Genomic DNA, 22,277 nt, shown 5'->3' on the forward strand with positions numbered 1-22,277 from the left:
GAGGTTACACAGCTCCACAACCCAGCAGTAGAGACCCATTTTTATCCTTTTAAATAAACGTACAGCGACATTGAGGGCTTTGGGAAGAACAATTTATTGCTAAGCATATCCTTTAACCAAAATGTAAATAAGAAAAATAAGGAAAGGAGGTAGAAGAAAAAGAAGAGATAGTAACAGCACAGGAACGTAAATGAGATGCATTGGGGTTGTTGTATATAAACCAAGAATACGATAAAAGCCCTCTTACAGTATGCACATGGTCCTCAAAAGCTCTCCAATAGAAAGGTACACAAAATGGAACAAAAATGTTGTGTTTTAATCGCCCTCAAATTAATAATAAGAACAGTAATAATAAAGGGAAAATAAGGAAGCAGAAAATCGGTTTCACAAGACTTCAAGACTCCAAGAACAGCAATCTTATACAGACATCGAGATATAATCAACCCCACGGAGTTCAGCCAATTCAGCTGTCTAAAATCGTGCTTTCACAGTTGCTTTATTTTTGTAAAAATAAAAATAATACTGTATTTAAGCAAAGAAAACACATTCCCCATACACTCTCTCTGCCATGAGCTGCCAACCCTTTTCCTAGACATTGAGTCCAGGCCCGGAGAAGGTTGTCTCTTGGGTGATGGAGCTGACGACACTTCTTCAAAGCCAGAGAGTCATGCCAGACTTACAAAGATCAGAAAGGGGAGGTCACAAACAGCTCATCTGCTGATTTAAGTTTCATTGTAATTGTTCTTTATTTAAAAAAAAAGCCTACATTTTTTACAATGTAGATATATCCCAGAGTCACAAACTCTTATTTTGATTTTTTGCTTTTCTTGGCATACATATGTCAATTTTTTTTTCCTTTTTAAACATGAATGGGAGGGGGGGGGGGAGTCTAAGAAACCGCTGGTTCAGCACTCTGTACAGTGAGGTTACAGATTGGAAACCTCGTGAAAGGAGAATGATGAACTCAAATTATACGCAACAAAACTAGTAGTCCAGAAAATGCCATAAAATCTGTAAACGACATTTGATAACGTTTTCTGTATGTGTTTACACTCTCAATGGGAGGCAACTGTGACAATGTGGAACATCTTGAGCCCCCTCTCCAAGCTTTGGCGAGTAGAGCTGCAAGTGGTGACACTCACCGTCAACTCTACAAGGAGACTTGGATTGGAAGAGCCACTGTAGCAGTCAACCAGCAGAAACACCATGATAAATAGATCTGTATATATAACTCTATGTATATATCTGTATATATATTATATTAAATTCCTCTTTTTGTCAGCTTTTTATTCATTGTTTTGTCACAGCATCTTTCTTAAATTGTTTTGTATTATTCTTTTGTTAGAAAAGAAGGGAGAGGGTGCAGTTTTGGGGAAAATGGAAAACAGAGGGCTAGTTACAAACAGACCTACCAAATCAAACGATTAGATATGAACAAAAACAAAATTCTTATGAAACTAAAATCCCCAAAACAACACATTTGTTGCTCTTAAGTCTTCAATAACTTATGTTTGGCGGATGTGACTTTTACTGTCACAAGTTGAACTCCCACAATCTTGCTTTCTTTCAATTTCACATTTAAAAAAAAAAATAAATTTCTTTGCATGCATCGCAACCAGTCACAAAACCAGAATGCAGAGAATTGGTCAGGTTAGCTTGACTTTTGCTTCCAGAGAGCTCTCCTCCTTCCACACTAGGTCCACTGAGAACTTCCAGGGCCGGCACCCAAGCCGCTCTCTTGAGAGGACTGAACTGCCCCCTCTGGACACCGGTGCTCCCTACCCATCCAACCCTCCAGCCCAAACATTTTCGTTCATTGCAAAAGACAAGCAACAGACCACAGTGACACCAGAATCTGACATTTGAATCTACACCAGGACTTTATAATCTAGAAAAGTCTTTTGTGTTATCCTTGAGGGCTATCTCTTTGTTCACCTTTAGTGTGTCCAAACAATAAGCCTTTTTAGCTTTTTTTTTACCTAAATAAGACTTTACATCTTTGTCTTTCAAGAGTGCTAAAGTTACTGGACCAGACATTTTATTTTCTATATTGTCCATTTAGGTGATGATAGTGGTGGATTTTTTGTTTGTTTTGTTTTTAATTTTTATTACTCAGAATGTTTGAATTAAATGTAAAACAAAGTAAACCAAAAAGTACAGGACTGCAACACAGTTAACGCCGTGGGAAGGACTGGCTGGGAGTAAAGAAGTCACGAACAGTCGTATACTGCATTCTGCTTCAAGTTCCCATTGGCCTAGATGGGAACTTTAGGTCCGCTAAGTTGTGTAGCATTTATGCCACCTTGGCAAAGGTCTCTAGTGTGCTTTATATTACAGTAGAGCACAGTTCACCGCCTCCAGTGTCGGTGGAAACTTTGGACAGCTGGGCTGTTCTGAACTGTCCATCTGTCCTATTGCAGGGCAGACCTGCCAGTCAGTTTCAGTCGCACAGTTAATATGGAGCTGTGTTTTGGACTTTACACATAATACTCTTTGTCCTTGTTTTTCGGTTTCTTATGACCGCCCTTAGCACCCTGCTGCTTCTCTTTCACCAGGGTGCCGTTGCTCTGCGCCGAGTTGCTGATATAATTCCGAGTCTCGTCCACCTGGTAGGAGCCCTCGTCCCTGTTCCTGTACTTGTACATGGCATACAGGAGGATGAGGATGCAGAGGGCGGCGGCAGCCACAATGCCGACGACCATCCCCGTGGTGCTGCTGGACTCACGGACCACCTCCGAGGCCCCCGGAACCCGTCTGATTCCTGGCTCCGTGGGGTTTGCTGTGGGCACATTACGGAACATGGGGGAAGTTACTAGTGAACTCCTCAGCTTTGTGATGTCTAGCTCAGAGGCAGTGGGCAACGGTAGCAAGACTAGGTCAGGCTGGGGTTTGAGCTCACGGTTATTCAATTTGCCGGCTGGCAATTTGGATACCATCTTAGACGAGGATGAAGCTGTGGAGCGGATCAGCTCAGGGGGCAAAGACGTGGTAGTAGTCCTACCAATTTCGGAGCCTTTGTTAGGTCTAAAGTCCTTGGATTCCCACTTGGGTGCATGAGCTTTGTAGCCACCTTCGAAGACTGATGTGGAAAGACTCTTATCTGTTACCAAGGAGAAGGTGGTGTAAAAATCTTCATCATCAGTAGGGGGCAGGTTAGAGTCAAAGGTTTCCCCTGAGCCATACCCAGATATCACCAAGCCATCATCATCACAAGCATCGCTGCCTTGGTCCGACAAGCAAGGTAACCCCGCCTCAGAGGCCATGGACAGGGAATCTTTGGTGGTCTCAATAATGGTGAGGAGGGAGCGAGAGGTAGAGGGAAGTGTAATGAAAGGTGGACGTGTGGCTATAGGAGGGATAGCTAAGGGATCTTCTACAAGGGACAGGGATCACTAATTCACCTCCTGGGAGTGAAAACGAAAAAGAAGAAAAGAAAAAAATATTAGTAAATACTTGTCCAAGAATATTCTAGTCAAGACATTCAACTCATAGGCTTTGTCCACAAGGACATTTTAGTACTGTAACAGGATGACAGACACTTCTGTACCATTCACATGGTAACACATATATATTTTCTGCCCACCCTCCTCCTCCCTCAGTCAATATGCCCTCTCCACTTCTTCCTCCTCACACTGGGAGAGAAGAAATGGAGATTCCCTCAAATTTGGTCTTTCTTCAGTGGGAAACAGTGGTGCCTCGGACTTTGGCTTGTATGTACTCTCAAGTGATCACCTCGGATTAACAGTGCATTTCAGCTCACTCTGCTACTATTAGAGTGACAGCAGAATTACTTTAATTGGAGGACAAGCAGGTGCCAGAGTTTGTCACTTGTCTGATGCCGCCAACTTCACTTGGCTGTTATGTCATGACTGACAACAGGTGAAGGTACCACCAAGAGCCCTTATTTAACTTTCTCGACAAAAACTTTTCTAAATAGTTTTAAATGCATCACAACATTTGTCAGCCTCTGAGCCTGAAACTTAAGAAAATCTGACTCATTAATGGGCCGACGATCAGAAGCAAATGTAGGTGCTAGAGGCTGTTAGCGCCATACTAGCGCCTGCGTTTGCTACCGCCCCATGATCAGAACCCCCGAGCGCATGAACCAACGCGCTCGTGGACTCTCAGGTAGCATACAAATACATGCAAAACAGGGCTAAACTTATTCATCCCCAATGATCAGCGACCAACGTGCCAAAGATTGGCTCGCTGGCTGCGGCAAACCCTACGCCAGCTCGGAGCTGGCATTGGGGTTTGCAGACCATTGGGGAGGAATGGTGAGCCCTGTCCAACATGCATTTGCATGCTAGCATGCCCCCATTCCAGCAGCCTCCCCGCAGGAACCTCAACCCGACTGCCCCCCCACCCCCTAGTGACGGGGCTGGAGGTCTGGGAGAAATATCAGTAAAGACTCCGGTCTCTACATCCTTTTATGTGTACTACACTGCTATGACAGAACAGGGTGCCAAAGGCTAGAGCTCTGATTCGTAAATGCACATGTCAAGTCTTCATTTCGTTTGCTCAATGTATCCTACAAATACTTCAAGTGATCTTGTGACAATCCCCGAGGTGTGGCCACAAGGTGACTCCCCACTGAGATCTGCTGAATTTATTGGATAAAAAGTCAGTTTCTTGTACTCTGTTACTGGTCCGTGCATAAGACGTCTAAAGTTCAAGATGTGTTTTTTTTGCTGAGCTATGTCAAATGTTGACTTACTAGGTTCATGACTGAACATAACCTTGGACTCCACACTCCATCCAATGAAGAAATAAATGCAATTAAAAAAAAAATCAAGTCATTTTCATTTTATAAAGGCGCGAGAGAAAGTGGCCTTAATGTGCCCTTACGTGGATCTTTCCCAAGCACTAAGGCCATTTGTTCCCAAAGCTTGAAAATGGCAGAGTTCCCATTTCTGGCATTAATGGCCACTTCTAATGTTGCCCTTAGTACGTGACCATTAAAAAAAGATTAGTGCATAAGCAGGGCTGGCTCAAGGGATCATGGCACCCTGAGCCAACTTTGGTTTGGCACCCTCCCACTGGTGTGCCCCTCCCCCGTCTTACATTTAAAAGCCTTTCCCCCTCTGAATACCAACAGCATTCCACCGAGCGCTATCTGCATCGGCCCCTGTGCCTTCCCTCTGCCGTACCCCTGTGGAAACAGGAAGCTATGTCATAGAAGGGGTCGGAATGCGGCAGAAGAAAGACCTCGTGACGCTGATGCAGGTAGTGTTAGGGGAAACGCTGTCTGTGTTTGGCAGGAGAAAACTACCTTTAAAGGTAGACAGGGGAAGATGGTCCGAGACAGAAAGAGGAATGGGGTTGCCGGCTCTTCTTTTTTCCCTGTGCATGCAACGCCACCAGGTAAGCCCTGGGACAGCTTAACCTTACAGGGCCAGTGATGTCACATGCTCATGTGTTTGGTGCTCTCTCTCTCCAGCAGCCTGGGCCAGAGCCTCACCTGGTCCATAGGTTAAGCCAGCCCTATGTATGAGCTCTTATCGCCACCTACTTTGTAGGCGATAAGGAGTGGAGGAGAGGCCTAGTGGTTAGAGCACTGGTCTTGAAATCCAGAGGTGGCCGCTTCAAATCCCGCTGCTGCTCCTTGTGATCTTGGGCAAGTCCCTTAACCCTCCATTGCCTCAGGTACAAACTTAGGTTGTGAGCCCTCCTAGGACAGAGAAATATCCAGAGCAGGGGCGTAGCCAGACACCCAAATTTGGGTGGGCCTGGGCCCAAGATGGGTGGGCAGAAGAACTCCGCCTTGTCCCACAAGTGATTTCTTGACTGCATCCATATGGTCTCTCAAACATATACCCTTCCCTGAATACCTTTTAAATAGCAGATTTTCACCAACAGCCTTTCCTCTGATGCAACTTCCTGTTTCCGCATAGGCGGGAATACATAAGAGGGAAGGCTGCGGGGCCGGTGCGAACAGTATGTATCAGTCGCTGCTTGCTGCAGGCAAAGATCTGCTATTTAAAAGGTATGCAGGAGGGACAGTTGGGAGTTTTCAGCTGGTGGGGCTTGGGAATCCCTGCCAGCCACATTATAGTTGTGTTGCTACTGGGTGGGCCTGAACCCAAAGTGGATGGGCCTGGGCCCACCCAAGCCCACCCTTGGCTACGCCACTGATCCAGAGCTACTACTGAAAAAGGAGTGAGCAAAATCTAAATAAATAAATAAAGGGCTCATATGCTAATCAGTTAGCTGATACAATTAGCATAGAAATGGCTCACTCTCTACCCCCAGATGCACCCTCTCCATGAAAAAAACTAAGGAATATTTTAGTTCGTGGTCTGCATGCATGGAGTGCAAAATTACTACGGAGCACCTCAGCGTGTCCCATGGCAAGTCCTATCGAGCTGCGGTAAGCGTGCACTAACTAACGCTTACCGCAGCTTAGTAAAAGGACCTTAAAGCAGTTGTATTGGGTTTTTTTTTTAATAGCAGCATAAAAGCACCACTGGTTATTACTTGTACATTTTTTAAAATGTAACACATACCTCGACCTGTCTTGCATATTAATGGTGCACACCGGGGGCCTGCTATGGTGCTAGACATGAGGGATAAAAGAGAAACTCACATCTGGAATAACAATTCTTGCTTTTAAAATGTTACCCTGAAATCCTAGAAGCATCTCTCAAGTGCCTGATCATTTTTGGAAGAGTCCCCCAGGCTACATCACTCCAAAATGGTGTCTGTCTCCTGTCGTACAGCTGCTATTATGATGACATCATATCCAACAAGGGCCAATCAGAACCTGTGTGTGAGGTAATGAGGGCCTGAGGTGTAAGACAGCTGCATGGAAGCAGCTTAAAGAATGAACAGGACAACAATTTAACAAAAGGTGCTGTGGCCACGCACACAAGTTATCTGGAAGTGGAGGAGTGGCCTAGTGGTTAGGGTGGTGGACTTTGGTCCTGAGGAACTGAGTTGGATTCCCACTTTAGGCACAGGCAGCTCCTTGTGACTCTGGGCAAGTCACTTAACCCTCCATTGCCCCATGTAAGCCGCATTGAGCCTGCCATGAGTGGGAAAGCGCAGGGTACAAATGTAACAAAAATAAAATAGATACTATTGGAGATTCTACATAGAATGTTGCTACTATTGGAGATTCTACATGGAATGTTGCTAGTGGAATAGCAACATTCCATGTAGAATCTCAAATAGTAGCAACAGTGGAGGAGTGGCCTAGTGGTTAGGGTGGTGGACTTTGGTCCTGAGGAACTGAGTTCGATTCCCATCTCAGGCACAGGCAGCTCCTTGTGACTCTGGGCAAGTCACTTAACCCTCCATTGCCCCATGTAAGCCGCATTGAGCCTGCCATGAGTGGGAAAGCGCGGGGTACAAATGTAACCAAAAAAAAAAAAGTGTGACCATGTCCTCCCCTCTCTCCTGCCAATGCGCTGGATGGGAAGTCACCCCAGAGACTGTGCCCTCTTCCAGCACGGCTTCCCTTTTCCAACCCTGAGCTGAAGCTGCCATTTCCATCCCACCAGGTCTGCAGACTCTGATCTTTGGCTGTCATTTTCTCAGCTCTGCACACTGTTTTGCCTTAGCTGTCATCCTAATTGCAGACGGAGGGGGGGGGGGGGGGGGGGGCTTATTTATTGAGCTGTGTTATGGCAATAGTGTATGCGATTGGCCAATTTATGTGTGCTAACATGCATCATACTAATTTCTTTCTACACTGGTCCTTTTATCTTTCCTATTTTTCATATGTAGTTCCTTTCAAACTTTTAATTATATGTTGTTTTTATTGTAAACCACCTTGCCGCTATCCACTAAAGGTGGTTGTATTAAACATAATGAACCATAAACCATTAGTGGCCAATAATTCACCTTAATGCAAACAAAAAACGTCATCCTAATGTGCGTTAAAAAATAACGAGCTGCCTTGTTTCACTACTATATAAAGCAGGCGCTCTTAACCGTTTTTGGTTTCTACACCTCTTTAACTGATCAGTGAAACTCTTGCACCCTCTTCCTAAACCATGTACCCATAGGCAGTCGGTGGCCCAACTTTTTGGGGAGGCTAAAGGGGGCAGGGTTAGGGGTGGAGCTTAAATCCATAATTGTCTGATAACACACAGAAAAAATAAATAAAAAGTCACAATTAATACCTTTTATTAAATTTAGATATTAGATATGTATCATATGTCAAAGAATAAAGTGGTTGCTCAAAGCATATTCTAAGCACAATCGCTCAACTGCAAAACACTATGCACAACTTTGTGCAAAAACACACTCAGAACCTTACTGTACCATAAATATTACACTGGGCAGAACCTAATACACCAATATACCACCCATACGGAAAATGCAGACTGTCAACAATATGAAACAAGGGATCATATCATCACAATTCTCATGTAGAGCCACAAAACACCCTAATTCATGTTTAATGTGGGATAAAATGCCATAAATAAGTAAATAAATATAAACTTTTAATGTTGAGCACCTGATTCTCAAAATGGACATATTCCAAACACTATAATGAAAATAAAATGATCTTTTCTACCTTTGTTGTCTGGTGACTTTCTGATCATGCTGGTCCAGTATCCAATTCTGCTGCTATCTGTCCTCAGTGCACATCAGGAAGTCATCCTCCTTAAATATCTCCCTGGCAACCCAGGACACCTCCAGCCAACCCTGCTCTCCCAGCAGTAAGGTAAACAAACCATAAACCAATTTCTACAATTGGTTACACAAGGCTAGAGGGCTTTCACTGCAGCTCCTGCTGTGAGGATGGAGGTAAAATCAACAATTTAAACCTCTCAGAGCACAGCAGGGGAGGCTTAGCCTATCCAAGCCTCTTATACCGGGCGCCTATGCATGTACCCACTGTGGTAGAGAAGTGGCCTAATGGTTAGTGCAAAAGCCGGAGAACCAGGTTCGATTCCCACTACAGCTCCATATGACTCTGGGTAACCCACTTAACCCTCCACTGCCCCAGGTACAAAATGAGTACCTGTATAATAAGATGCAAACTGTTTTGATTGTAACCACAGAAAGGTGGTAAATCAACTCCCATCCCCCTAGTGTCTACTGACACCTAATGTAACCCCTTGTTGTATGAGGTTACTGAGAGGATAAAGCCCTGGTAGAAGGTCACTGGGGGGAGTATCCTGGAGGTCCCTGGGTGGGGAGTAAGCCCAGCGCAAGGGGACGGGTTAGGAAATAAAATGCAGCAAGATGATGCATAAAACAGAGGAGTGACATGTTGAGAGGAGTTAGGAGGAGACAAAAGGGTTATCATGTGCTTACTCATGGTCTCTTGGTGGTCCAGGATTCCCCTGCCAGGAGATGAGTTGAGAGAGAAAGGGGAGTCCCTGATTAAGAACTGACAACCTGTGGATAAAGAGAGAGAGTAGACACAGTCCAGACAGACAGAGACTGTCAGTGAGCTCTGGAGAGTGGGTCAAGGGGCTCATCTCAAGGAGCTGTAGATGGGAACTATGGAGAGTTCCATCTTGTAGAGGGGTCGGGACCTTGGAGTCAGGGACCCACATGAAAGAGGAGTATAGCCCGTTCAGGGTTGACTGTCATTTGGAAGGGATGGACAAGGAGATGTGTTGTATAAAGTATACATATTTTGGATTTGCATTCCTATAAATATTTATTTATTTATTTTATTGCATTTGTATCCCACATTTTCCCACCTATTTGCGGGCTCAGTGTGGTTTACAATACATTGTGAATGATGGAAAAACAGTTTGTTACAATTCGATTATGGGTTACATTATGAAGAGTTATGGGAAGACAAAGTCAAAATATCATTAGGGAAATAGAGCAATGGAATGTACCAATGGGAAAATGGTAAGGCGATAGAACAATAGCGAGAGAACATTTGGGTATGACAATTTTATCTGTGGGTAGAGTTTTAAGTGTGGTGAAAATACGGGGGAAGAGAATTCAGAAGAGAGTGTATTGATGCATTTCTATTAGTGTGCATGGACTTCATGTGTTTTGATCCTTGCGATAAATTTTCTCAAAGAGATGAGTCTTCAATAGTTTGCGGAAGTCGGTTAATTCGTAGATCGTTTTCAGGTTGTGTGGTAGTGTATTCCAGAATTGCATGCTCATATAAGAGAAGGTTGATGCGTGCAGTACTTTGTATTTTATGCCTTTGCACTTAGGGAAGTGGAGATTGAGGAAAGTTCGGGATGATCTTTTAGCGTTTCTGGGTGGCAGGTCTATTAAATCAGACATGTATACAGGGGCTTCACCGTGGATGATTTTGTGAACTAAGGTGCATACTTTAAAAGTGATACGTTCCTTGAGTGGGAGCCAGTGTAGTTTCTCACGTAAGGGTTTTGCACTTTCGTATTTTGGTTTTCCAAAGATGAGTCTGGCTGCTGTATTCTGGGCTGTTTGAAGTTTCCTCAGTATTTGCTCTTTGCAGCCTGCGTATAGTGAGTTGCTGTAGTCCAGATGACTGAGTACGAGTGATTGCACTAGGCTGCGGAAGACAGATCTTGGAAAGAATGGTTTTATTCTTTTCTGTTTCCACATGGAGTAGAACATCTTTTTGGTTGTGTTGTTCGCGTGAGTCTCAAGTGTTAGGTGGTGGTCAATAGTGACTCAAAGGATTTTTAAAGTTTCTGAGATTGGCAGATTTAGTTTAGGTGTGTTAATAGCGATAAATTTCTTCTTGTTGTATTGTATTCTGCCAAAATCAAGTCAAATTTATATTGGACTGTTATCTATTTCTTTGGTTTGAACAAACTGAACTGCTGGTTGAAGAGGTTAATAAAAGTTCCAGTAAATTTTCCTATAAATTGCTGGACTGTGGAGTGATTTAATCTTGGAAAGTGTTTCGGGAATCAGTGGCCCTCTGGGGCCATTCTAGCTAAGTGCCAGCTTGCATCCCACAGAGGGTCTGAACCCAAGACTGAGTTCCCGGAAGAAGAGAGTCTCCGAACCCACTAACCACTTCTTTTTCCCAGGTGGAGGCACCACACGTCGACTGTGAAAGAAAAGGGTCCGAAGGAGTCTGCCCGTCGAGGAGTCTCCCCGTCCGCTCAGACCCCGGACCTAGGGAAGCGCCGGAAAGGGGGGTGTTTCACTAAGAACACCTTCAGAACTGGTACTCACTTCCCTTTGAGAGCATCAGTCCCCTAACACACAGGTTGATGCTCCCCGGAAGCAATTTACAGAGATTACTGAATGTAAAGACAGCCTCTCTCCGCTCCAATTCCCTTTTAAAAATCAGTACACTGCTCTCTGGCCTGCCCTTCCCGGATTCAAAATTAACAGCATCTATAGCGTCTATCAGGATATCCCTGGCGTCTAGTGGGGAGCAGGGCAATCCCCAGCAGCTCTCGGCATTGTGCTGCTATGCTCGGTTAGAGGTGAATCAGATGGGGAAGGCCTTGTGGCATGCAAAGATGTGATCAACATTCAGAGCGATTTAACTGGCCACAAATGGCTCCCAGCCAGTTAAATCATCATTTATCATTTATTCATTTTATATACCGTTTCTTATTGCTATTGCAAAACAGAATGGTTTACATTAAAAAAGAAATACTTCTCATCCAAACAAAGAAATATGGGATTTGCGTTCCAAGACGTATGAGCAGAGACTTGCTGATCTGAACATGTATACCCTGGAGGAAAGGAGGAACAGGGGTGATATGATACAGACGTTCAAATACTTGAAAGGTATTAATCCGCAAAAAAATCTTTTCCGGAGATGGGAAGGCGGTAGAACGAGAGGACATGAAATGAGATTGAAGGGGGGCAGACTCAAAAAAAATGTCAGGTAGTATTTTTTCACGGAGAGGGTGGTGGATGCTTGGAATGCCCTCCCGTGGGAGGTGGTGGAGATGAAAACGGTAACGGAATTCAAACATGCGTGGGATATGCATAAAGGAATCCTGTGCAGAAGGAATGGATCCTCAGAAGCTTAGCCAAAATTGGGTGGCGGAGCAGGTGGGGGAAGAGAGGTTGGTGGTTGGGAGGCGAGGATAGTGGAGGGCAGACTTATACGGTCTATGCCAGAGCCGGTGATGGGAGGCGGGACTGGTGGTTGGGAGGCGGGAAATACTGCTGGGCAGACTTGTACGGTCTGTGCCCTGAAAAAGGCAGGTACAAATCAAGGTAAGGATACACACATGAGTTTATCTTGTTGGGCACACTGGATGGACCATGCAGGTCTTTTTCTGCCGTCATCTACTATGTTACTATGTTACTATGATAGAAAAGAACAGCAACCCAAAAAGACAAGAAATACATTTCTAGTAAAATCTACTACTCCAACCCCCCTCCCCCCACAATTACCTATTATAAATATAATTTAACCAAAACTTCTACACCTTCCCTGCTATCAAAAAATTCTGTTCAATACAGTTTGTAAAAAGAAAAGTCTTGAGACTCGTTTTCGAAAGTGAATGTAGGAATCCTCTAATCTAATCTCTTTTGGAATCACTTGTTCAGGGCTAACCACTGATATTCAGCAGCACTGAACCGATTAGTTCCAATAAATATCACCACAGACTGCTAAACTCAAAGCCGGCTATTTTGGGAGTGGTCTGGGGGAGTAGTGGTTAAATCAGACTGCGTAAAAGTCAGGCCCGTCTTTATGAGGTGTCGCTGAATATCGAACAGCATAAGAGAGAACCGGCCACATAAACTCGGATATTTCAATGCTAGTGCCCAGACATGGCCTGGCACGGAATATTTGGGAATGATGCCAGCAGCGGCTACAAAAACGCTCACCGCCGCTGTCTGAATATCGACCCTATGATGTTTTTTTTTACCATTGATTACGATATAGGGATTGTAAACCATCTTCAGCAGGGAATTACTGAGTATACCTTACCTTCATTTAGATTTGAAAATCTGAAATCCAATTCCAAAAAAAACCCTCGCTATGTTTCAGCCCTTTCTAGGATCAGTCCCTGTCCTGCCTTGAATGGGTTCTTTCTTATACCCTGACCTGCAGATATAACTCCACCAGTTCAATGCACAGGCACCGTATTGCCCCATTGCATCCTGGGAGTCTGATGTTCTTAAAAACCCAGATGACTACTGAGTAGCAACTACAGCTGAATTTCAGTGTAAATGAAGCATCAGAAAATTATCAAAATACCCGACAGATCCAAATCACAGGATGAAAGTTTTACTGCCTAGATTTCACAGATTGGGTACTTGCGGTTCTCACTGTAACTGCCTAAAGAAGGTATCAATACACAGACATGAATAAATTCTGATAAGGCTGCTGACATTTTGTAATCATGATGTCAACTACCAGAAGAAACCATCAGCCACATGACTCGAATATTCCTCATTCCAGCTGTAAGAGGAAGCAAATCCCTACCCTACCTCGCTAATTGTCAATGGACTTATCCCGCAGAAACTTGACCAAACAATATGTAGAACACAGCTGTACTACTCGACACAACCACAATCTCCTACAACAAATTTTGCAGCTTAATCGTGTGTTGACTTGATAAATCTTTGCCTTAGTGCCCTTCTACCCAAAGGATGTTCATTCTTCATTAAAAAGTAATTTGAATAATTTTGTGGTGACATCTGTTGATGGGGAGTGAGAAAAGAGAAGCGAAGGACTTCATTGAGTTCTGCCAACCTGTAGAGCTCTTACTGTTTCCTCTTTCTATACCCCTCTCAAGGTGACCTCCCCTGGCTCAGAAGCCTTCTCTGCCACTGATGAGCAAAGCTCATGCCAACCTAGGCTGACGAGGCGAGCTCTGAATCTGAATGCCGGTCCTTGAGATTTGCCAAAGGGATCTTAAGCAATATGCAAAATCAAATTGTCTGTTAAGTGGGAAATTCAAGCCTCTGAAAGGCATTTTAGATCTGTTGAGAGGGGTTTGATAGAATCCCTTCAGGTGATATTAGGATCAGTGTAGCCACCATTATTAAATGACACTCATCTGTGATTTTAATGCTCCATCTGTGACATACAACTGCAGTAATAAGGTTGGCAGATTTTTAATCGCCTATCTACTGCATCTGAAGTGTCTTTAGTTTTTAAAAAGCTACGGTCTGATTCCTAGCACTGCTTCTGCATGCCAGGAACAGGCCATTGGAAACTGGAACAGTGCACTGGGGCAAAAGACCAGCAACCTTGTTTCTTTTCTGCATTAGCTACGATGCAGACTGCTGAAAGAGAACGGAAATCCATGGTAATTCCTGGCCTTTGCTACGGACGGCTCATCTTGGCTCTCATTATTGGAAACTTCTCCTAGACTTGGCTTAGAAAAGTTCCAGACTGCTTTAATTTCTGCTGTTCCTTGGATCAGCAGCTGGGAGGTCCTGGCACCACCAGATGCCTGACACTTCGGTGGCTTGTGACAGCAGAAACTTTCTGAACAGATACTTGGGCTAGAAGAACCCTTTGGACAGAATCAAGATAGTGCTGAGTTTCATCTCTCTGTTAAGAATATTGGCATGCCTGAAGAAAGTTCACAGACTATATGAGACACTATTTCAGGGGCCTTTAAAAACAAGGTGTTCTGCTGACTTGTAGTGAACTAGTGGTGTCAGGAGATATCCATAGTAACACGTTAACAAAGTATAGCTGTCACGACTGTGACTATATTCCATGCTTACACTCACCTTGCCCCCAGGTGACTGAGCCCCGTGGTTGCTGTGGACTGTTTTTTCCATGTTTCTCAGTCATCTTCCAGGTCCCATTCCAGTCCTGATCTTCCAGCACTCCAGACTTGCCCTGATGTGTCTGCTGCCAAGTCTCACCTGTGACCTCATCTGTAATTGCCTTTATTAAGCGCCTGGGAACTTTCAGGCTTTGCCTTTGCAATAGAAGTCTTCAGATGTGCTTTCGTCTGTGAGTGCTTGTTGCAGTTCTAGCTCTGCTAGTTCTACTCTCTTCTACCTGAGCTTTAGCCTTTGTTCAGTTGTCTGTCTGTGTTTGTCAGCTTTGTATCTTGTGTCTCAGCTTCAGTGCCTTGTTTGTATTTGTCCTGTGTGTCTTAGCTTCAGTCCCTACTGTCTGTTTCTGCCCTGTGTGTCTTAGAGGCTCATCTTGGAGGCACTTGGGCTTCCGGAGTTCTACAGCAATCTGTAGAGCTTTGTGCGCCCGGCTGCTTTGAAGATACGCCTTTTAGTTTCAGTTCCTTACTGTTTGTATCTGCCTTGTGTGTCTTCAGCTTTAGTTCCCTGCTGTGTGTCTCTAGCCTGTCTGCCTTCTGCTATATTTCTCCTCCTGCTTGTATCACCCTGTCTGTCCTTAGCCTCTGCCCTTCCCGGCTGGAATCGGTCTTGTGGGAGAATCCTGAACTCCAGCCAAGCTTGCTTGTAAATCCTGAACCCAGCTCCAGTCCAGTCAAGCCAAGCCCGCTCCACTCCAGCTTTTGGTTCCAGTTCAGCCAAGCCAAGTCCGCTCCAGCTTTTGGTTCCAGTTCAGCCATGCTAAGTCCACTCCAGTTTTTGGTTCCAGTTCAGCCACGCCAAATCCGTTCCAGCTTTTGGTTCCAGTTCAGCCAAGCCAAGTCCGCTCCAGCTTTTGGTTCCAGTCCAGCCCAACCTCTTCGAGACTCCTGTACCTGGTACCAGTCATTTGGTGTTTGGCCTCACTTCCAGTCTGGGTGGTTTTCCTGCTGTTGCCGATCTTTGGCAGCAGCCCAAGGGTTCACTACTCCGGATTGCCTTCAGTGGCGTGACAACAGACTATGAATACAGTACAGTATGCCTTGTTGAAGAGGTGGGTCTTCAGAGATTTACGAAAGTTGGTTAATTCATAAATAGTTTTTAGATTAAGTGGCAGTGCATTCCATAACTGCGTGCTTAGGTAAGAACAGCTTGACACATGCGTTAGTTTGTATTTTAGACCTTTGCAGTTGGGGAAGTGAAGATTAAGGAATGTGCGGGATGATTTTTTTTAGCATTCCTGGGTGGTAAATCTACCAGGTCTAGCATGTAGGCTGGGGCATCTCCATGAATGATTTTATGAACTAGGGAGCATACCTTGAACGTGATCCGTTCCTTAAGTGGAAGCCAGTGTAACTTTTTCCTTAGGGGTTTAGCACTTTCATATTTTGGTTTTCCAAATATGAATCTGGCTGCAGTGTTCTGGGCAGTTTGAAGTTTCTTAATGATTTGTTCTTTACAACCAGTGTAGAGTGCATTGCAGTAATCAAGGTGACTCAGTACTATTGACTGTACCAGGTTGTGAAAGATGGTTCTTGGGAAGAAAGGTCTTACTCTTTTAAGTTTCCACATTGAGTGGAACATCTTCTTCATCGCATGAAACAATTACCATGTGTAACACGTTGTATCATGAAACGTAAAGCTGTTTTTGACAAGGGTTGTGCTTTCCTGAAAACCACAGAGGCCATGGTGGAATTCTAAAGACCTGCTTTTCTCTTTATGCTTACTCGATTTTATTTATTTGGATATAGAATAATAATAGATCTGGAAACTCACGATTAGCTTCCAGGAGAATTACAGTTTTAATAAAAAAATCTCTCTTTCATGGAAAAGACTTTGAAGATAACATTAAAATGTCTCTCCTGTTGGACAGCCCACTGTAACAGTGTCTGTAGTGTACATCGTCTTAGAGTCCCAGAATGCGTTACAAATATCAAACTCCTGAAGCAAGTCTTGGGTATTTTCATGTTTCCTTGTTCAATTAATACACAGATAAATTCTCAACCTGATGAAGCTGGTGTGTTTTTGGTAACTTGCCAAGAGCCCTCCCTCCTCTAGCACATTCTACAGAAAGAACTGTCCAGGCAATCTATATATCATTTCTGCTTCTCTGCCTAGACTGAATACTAGTTACGCCAAGGTCTTTTAAGGGGAATTAGCTACAGAGGCTTGTCCTTTAGTGACAGAGAGTAGCTAGTTTGACAATAACTTGCTTAAGATGGAGGGGTGTTCAATGGATAAGGTATACTGGGATTCCAGCAAAGATCTGTGTGCTGTCCTGCATAGGACAACTCATGAATAATCTGAACTGGTCAGGGTGGGCCCTGAATGTGGAGGGCTTGAATAGACTGGCTGAATGACAGTCACTAGAGGGCTTTGCATGAATGAAGGTAGGGTAATTAGTGGAGGGCTTCCATGATCATTCCTAGGGCTGTTCTGTTTGATGGCTTTATGAATGACACTAGTTGGGTTACTACGAAATGTTTGCCTTTTTGTAGGCAACGCTAAAGTCTGCAACACAGAGGGCAATACTTAAGGGAACAGAAATCCCAATAGTGGTCAAGTGATCGACAGCTAAACATGAAGACCAAAAAAGTACAATCATTTATTTGGGGTGCAGAAATCAACATATGAGATGGGAGGTGGTGGAAGGAGTGAAATGCTGACATTCTTCAAATAGGAGATAGATATTAGATGTCTCAGGGCAGTGGTAGCTGTGTGCAAGAAGGGCGACTACTAGAGTGTTAGGAGACACTCTCTGCTCTGAGCCAGTACTGACCCAGTATCCAAGCCTAGTATTAGGAAACATGCTTTCCCCCCTGAGCCAGTACTGACCCAATGTCCCTGCCCGGTGTTAGGGGTCACTCTCCTCTCTGAGCCACTAATGACTCAATGTCCATGCCTGGTGTTAGGAGACCCTCTCCCCTCTGAGCCAGTACTGACCCAGTGTCCCAGGCAGGTGTTAGGGAACACGCTGTCCATAAGCTTAAGTTTGCTCAAAATGTGCAGATGGAAAGGGAGACCTGAACAGCAGTTGTGACCTGATCCCTCACAGATACCGCATCATAGGCTACAGATCTTCTGAGCAATTGGCAGCTGGCTATTCAGAAAGATCACAAATGGTGGAACATCTGACACAGATATGTACAAGACAGAAAGCTACTTGCCCTATAATGGGAAAAGAAGTGGTGGCAGCTGGTATGAGATTAACACAGAAGGCAAAAAGTGGGAGATCTGTATGTCATACAATCCATTTCTGTTCTGTACAAAAATGAGAAACTCAGATACTGTAAATTAATGGTAGATTGAACTGGTCTATTCCAAATAGCTGCCTCCAAAGGCAGGGGTAGAAACGTTTTCACCCTTCAGCCCCCATTGAACCTCAGTCCCCTTCTCAGTTCCTCAACACACATGTGCTCTGCCCTGTGGTATTACATTCAAATCTATTTTTTTAAGGGAGCCAACTTTTCAAAATGATTGGGGGGTGCTAAACCCAATGACAATTTCCCCTCCCCTGGACAAAATCAAGGAGTTTACTCGGTATTGGGGGTGCTTGAGCACCCACAGAGCTGGCTGCTATCCACACAATCCCTGGACCCTCTCCTGACAATGAGTACATAGCATACCTAGGACATCTTCCCATAAAACATACCATATGATGTCTGATTCTAGTGTAATCTCAGCAACAGCAACATAAACCCTCCTAGTACAAGGCATATTGTGAACTACGGTAATACGAAACTCTACCAAAACGTTCAAAGGACCAAAACGTTCAAAGGACCTGGAGCAAATGTTCCATCCCAGCACTAACGTCCAAAGCTCACACGGTAAGATTACCACTAGGCATCACTGGTCAACATTTTGAACTCTATGCTGGAAGGGGCAGGAGCGAGTGGGGCTCACTCCATCCCTGAACTCACTAGACACCAGGGATTAAGAATAGTAGACTTGTGAGGGCCTAAGTTAAGATGGTGGGGGGGGGGGGGGGGGGGGAGGGCAGAGGGGGTGCTTTGTGTGATGGGAGAAGGGGACCACTCCTGATTGTGAGTGCCGACCCTTTTAAGAAGCAACTGGGCGCATCGGGCAGCAGCTTTTCAGCCTGATGTTCCTATAATGGGAAAATACCGCCAGGTCTTTGCTGGCGGTATTTTTCTAGGAGTAGCACGGCATGCGGTGTTCAAGTAGTCTCCTCTAACTCTACTGTTTAACAGTCCTAAAAAGCAATTCTATAAGCTGAGGCCTAGAGTTCAGCATCAATAGTGCGACCAGTTTATAGACCAGTAATGCTTATGTGCGGGTGGGATTGGTTCCAGCAATTGATAGTTGTACACATAAGTGCTGGGCGTAAATTGCTTAGCGCACAACTGTCAGGGAACGCACACATGGGTGGAGAATGAGCATGGAAGGACAAACAGAGCAAGAGTTTATCCAAATGTCAACTTTAATGGAAACAGGACCCACCTGGCCAAGTTTTGGAAAAAGAAAAATGAAATCCAATGTCAAAAGTAAAATTTGACTTTTGGAATTGGACCAGAGCTTTTACTATGCAGATGCTGTTGGCTGCATTCTTTTACTTTTGACATTGGACCTAATTTTTCTTTTAAACACAGGTATTGTAGTACAAGCCATCTGTGAATGTATTGTGGAAACCTAAGTGATCCCTGACAAACGTTTTTCCATACTGGGTCAGATCAGTGGTTCATCTAGCCCAGTATCCTGCTATTTTGGTTCCCGTGCACAGAGGGGTCCTTTTACAAAGCAGCGGTAAGCCCACCATGGGCTTATTAGCATGCGCCAATCTGAAGCTATCGCTGGTCCAACGTTGGGGCGCCAGCGGTACTTCCACTCCCAGTGGAGTGGAGGAGTAGCCTAGTGGTTAGTGCAGCGGACTTTGATCCTGGGGAACTGGGTTCGAATCCCACTGCAGCTCCTTGTGACTGTGGGCAGGTCACTTAACCCTCCATTGCCCCAGGTACAAAATAAGTACCTGTATATATGTAAACTGCTTTGAATGTAGTTGCAAAATACCACAGAAAGGCGGTATATCAAGTCCCATTTCCCTTTCCCTTCCCAGTGTGCAGCATTTCCGGCGCTAGCGGAAACATAAAAAAAAAATATTTCCACAGGTACTAACCCAGTGGTAATTAAGCAGCACCGTGCGCTACCTGGTAACCGCTGGGTTAGTGCAGGAGCTCTTACCGCCACCTCAATGGGTGGGTGGTAAGTGCCCGCCTCCCGTATGGCTACACGAGAAGTGAAGTCTTATCGCATGGCCATTTCTTTTTTCAGCTCTTTTACCCGCTGCGGTAAAAAGAACCTCAGCGCGTGGCAAAAAAGACCCCCTCTGTTAGCGTAGGGCCCCTTTTACCGCAGCTTGATAAAAGGACTCCCCCTTAGTGAGCAGAAGCAGAAAGGTGCAGAATTTGAATGGAAGGGATGGCAACATCGAGTTTAACTCTTATTTATCCCTCGTGTGCTTGCAGGCAAGGCCCTCTTAGAGATCACGAAGGTTTGGGTTCCAAGGTAAGGAAGGCCACTGATTAGTAAATACTACCATCGTGAACTTTGATATGGCAATACATCACAGGACGTCACCAAATAAACAATTAACTGGAAGTCTAGAAGCATAGATTTCAAACACTATAGAATCTTATGATGGCTCTTTCATCTTACCTTCTTTCCAGGTACCTGTTGTGCTCCTTTGGATGTTTCCGCTCTTGAGGCGTCTCCGCCGTAGCAATCCTCCAATGGAATTACAAACGCCTACTAGATAGTTACTACATATTGTCAGGAAAGTTATTCTACCATTGGAATCCTGAAGCACTTCACATTCTAGGGAACAATGGCCTCCAATGCACCAATGTATTTTAAGTGCTTCTGGAATGTTCTGCGACAGCATGGGGGAAACTGCAGGAATCCAGAGGCCAGGTTACTGTCTAAGCATTACAAAATGGAGGCTCGTCATGACAAATCTGAAACTCTAGTCTATTCATCACTGACACAATGTTTGGAGAGAGGCTTCTGTCTGGATCACAGGGTCTCTCGGAATCTGTGTCGATCAAAGGTGAACACTCTTGAGTTACCCCCACACTGTGAACAATTTCCACGCTTAGGACTCTGACAAATACCCCTTAATGAAGAATTACATTGCTGGGAGAACACAAGTTGAAACCCAGCTGAATCCATGGCAGTGTTTGAAAAGGAAGATTCACAATTTGTTTGGAAATGAAACATCTATGAGCTATTATAAATCCCAATTGAATTATATGGTCTATTAAGGTCAGAAGTTCAGACACAGTTCCCACCTGAGATTAGCAATAAAGAGGTTAGTTACACATAGCAAGGCACAGTCATCTAACAATATGCCAGGCAATATGCCTGATCCAGCTCTCTGAAGCAGGTCTGAACCATTTTAATGTAAAGTCTGTACATGCCGACATGTGTAGTTTTATTTTATTAGTAGGAAAGACTGAATATTAATCCTAGAATTTTTAGTTGGTATTTCTCATAGTCCAGGCTCATCAGTTCTAAGCCCATTGTGCTATCGTTGGGGGTAGGGGTGGCAGGTTTCCCACTCATTTTTCTGGGTATTGTGCAGGTCTCCAGCTCTGTTTCCTATGTAGAAAAAGAGAACTAGGAACCCCAAAAGTGTTAAGTAAACTTCCTTAGTTAATAAACGGCAAGAGATGCCTTAACCCATATGGACAAAACTTTTTTTCAATCTTTTTAGGAACCTTCAAACTCTAAGCATTTAATCATATAAGGATCCTAAATACAGTTAAACTCCCTTTATCATCATCATACTTCTTATAATCTTTCCCGTTTTCGCCTCAGCGGTGCTCATGTCCAACCTTCATTCAGTGTTCTTCATAGGCGTTTTTAGTGCCAGCCTTGCAATGTTTACTCAGGCGAAACATGCATGTCGGACACCTCAGAACCCCCGGTCCGATTATTTGTTAAGATAAGTACTTTAATAAGAAAGTTATAATATCTTTAAAATAAAAAATTAAAAAAGTTGATTAAATTATTGCGAAATTAATCATCTATGAAGAATTTGGTGCAATTATGTATTTCCAACATTGAATGAAGGTTGGACATGAGCACCGTTGAGGCGAAAACTTGAAAGATTATAAGAAGTATGATGATGATAAAGGGAGTTTAACTGTATTTAGGATCCTTATATGATTAACCCATATGGAGCCATTTGTCTCTGTTATAATCACTTGAGAGTATCAACAACCTTCTGGACCCCGAAGGCACCACTGTAACATTACAACCCCGAACTACTGGCTAGCAAAATGACCTGTTTTCTTTAATGCCCACATGAAGAGTTACCCAGATGCTTCCTGACATCTGATATAGGAGGACCCTTTCTTTTTTTGCCCAAGACTATCAGCTCGAAGGAACTGAACCCAGCAAAAGCAGAACCAGGCTCAGCCTGTAGGAGAAGTCTTCGAACCATCTGGCAACTCTACTGATGTCTGAGTATTTCATTAGAGCAGTGGCTTCCAAGCTTGTCCTGGGGGGCCCCAATTAGTAACATTTTCAGGATATTTTCAATGAATATTCATGAAATAGCTTTCCAGTCTCTAGGACCATCACATGTACATTTCTCTCATGCACGTTCATTTCGGACATCT

The 22,277-nt window shown here is 44.2% G+C and overlaps 1 protein-coding gene across 1 annotated transcript in view; it reads right to left on the minus strand.

Annotated features, from left to right (window-relative positions):
* Positions 1-1,283: 1,283 nt before the first annotated feature.
* NRXN3 (neurexin 3) overlaps positions 1,284-22,277 on the minus strand; it is a 1,814,506-nt gene continuing 1,793,512 nt past the window's right edge. Inside the window, 2 exon segments of the mRNA XM_030213725.1 lie at positions 1,284-3,380; positions 3,382-3,404. Of these exon segments, the coding sequence (XP_030069585.1) occupies positions 2,478-3,380; positions 3,382-3,404 (926 nt within the window). The 3' untranslated portion in view covers positions 1,284-2,477.

This window comes from Microcaecilia unicolor, chromosome 9 (genome assembly GCF_901765095.1).
Source record: "Microcaecilia unicolor chromosome 9, aMicUni1.1, whole genome shotgun sequence".
Lineage (NCBI taxonomy): Eukaryota > Metazoa > Chordata > Amphibia > Gymnophiona > Siphonopidae > Microcaecilia > Microcaecilia unicolor.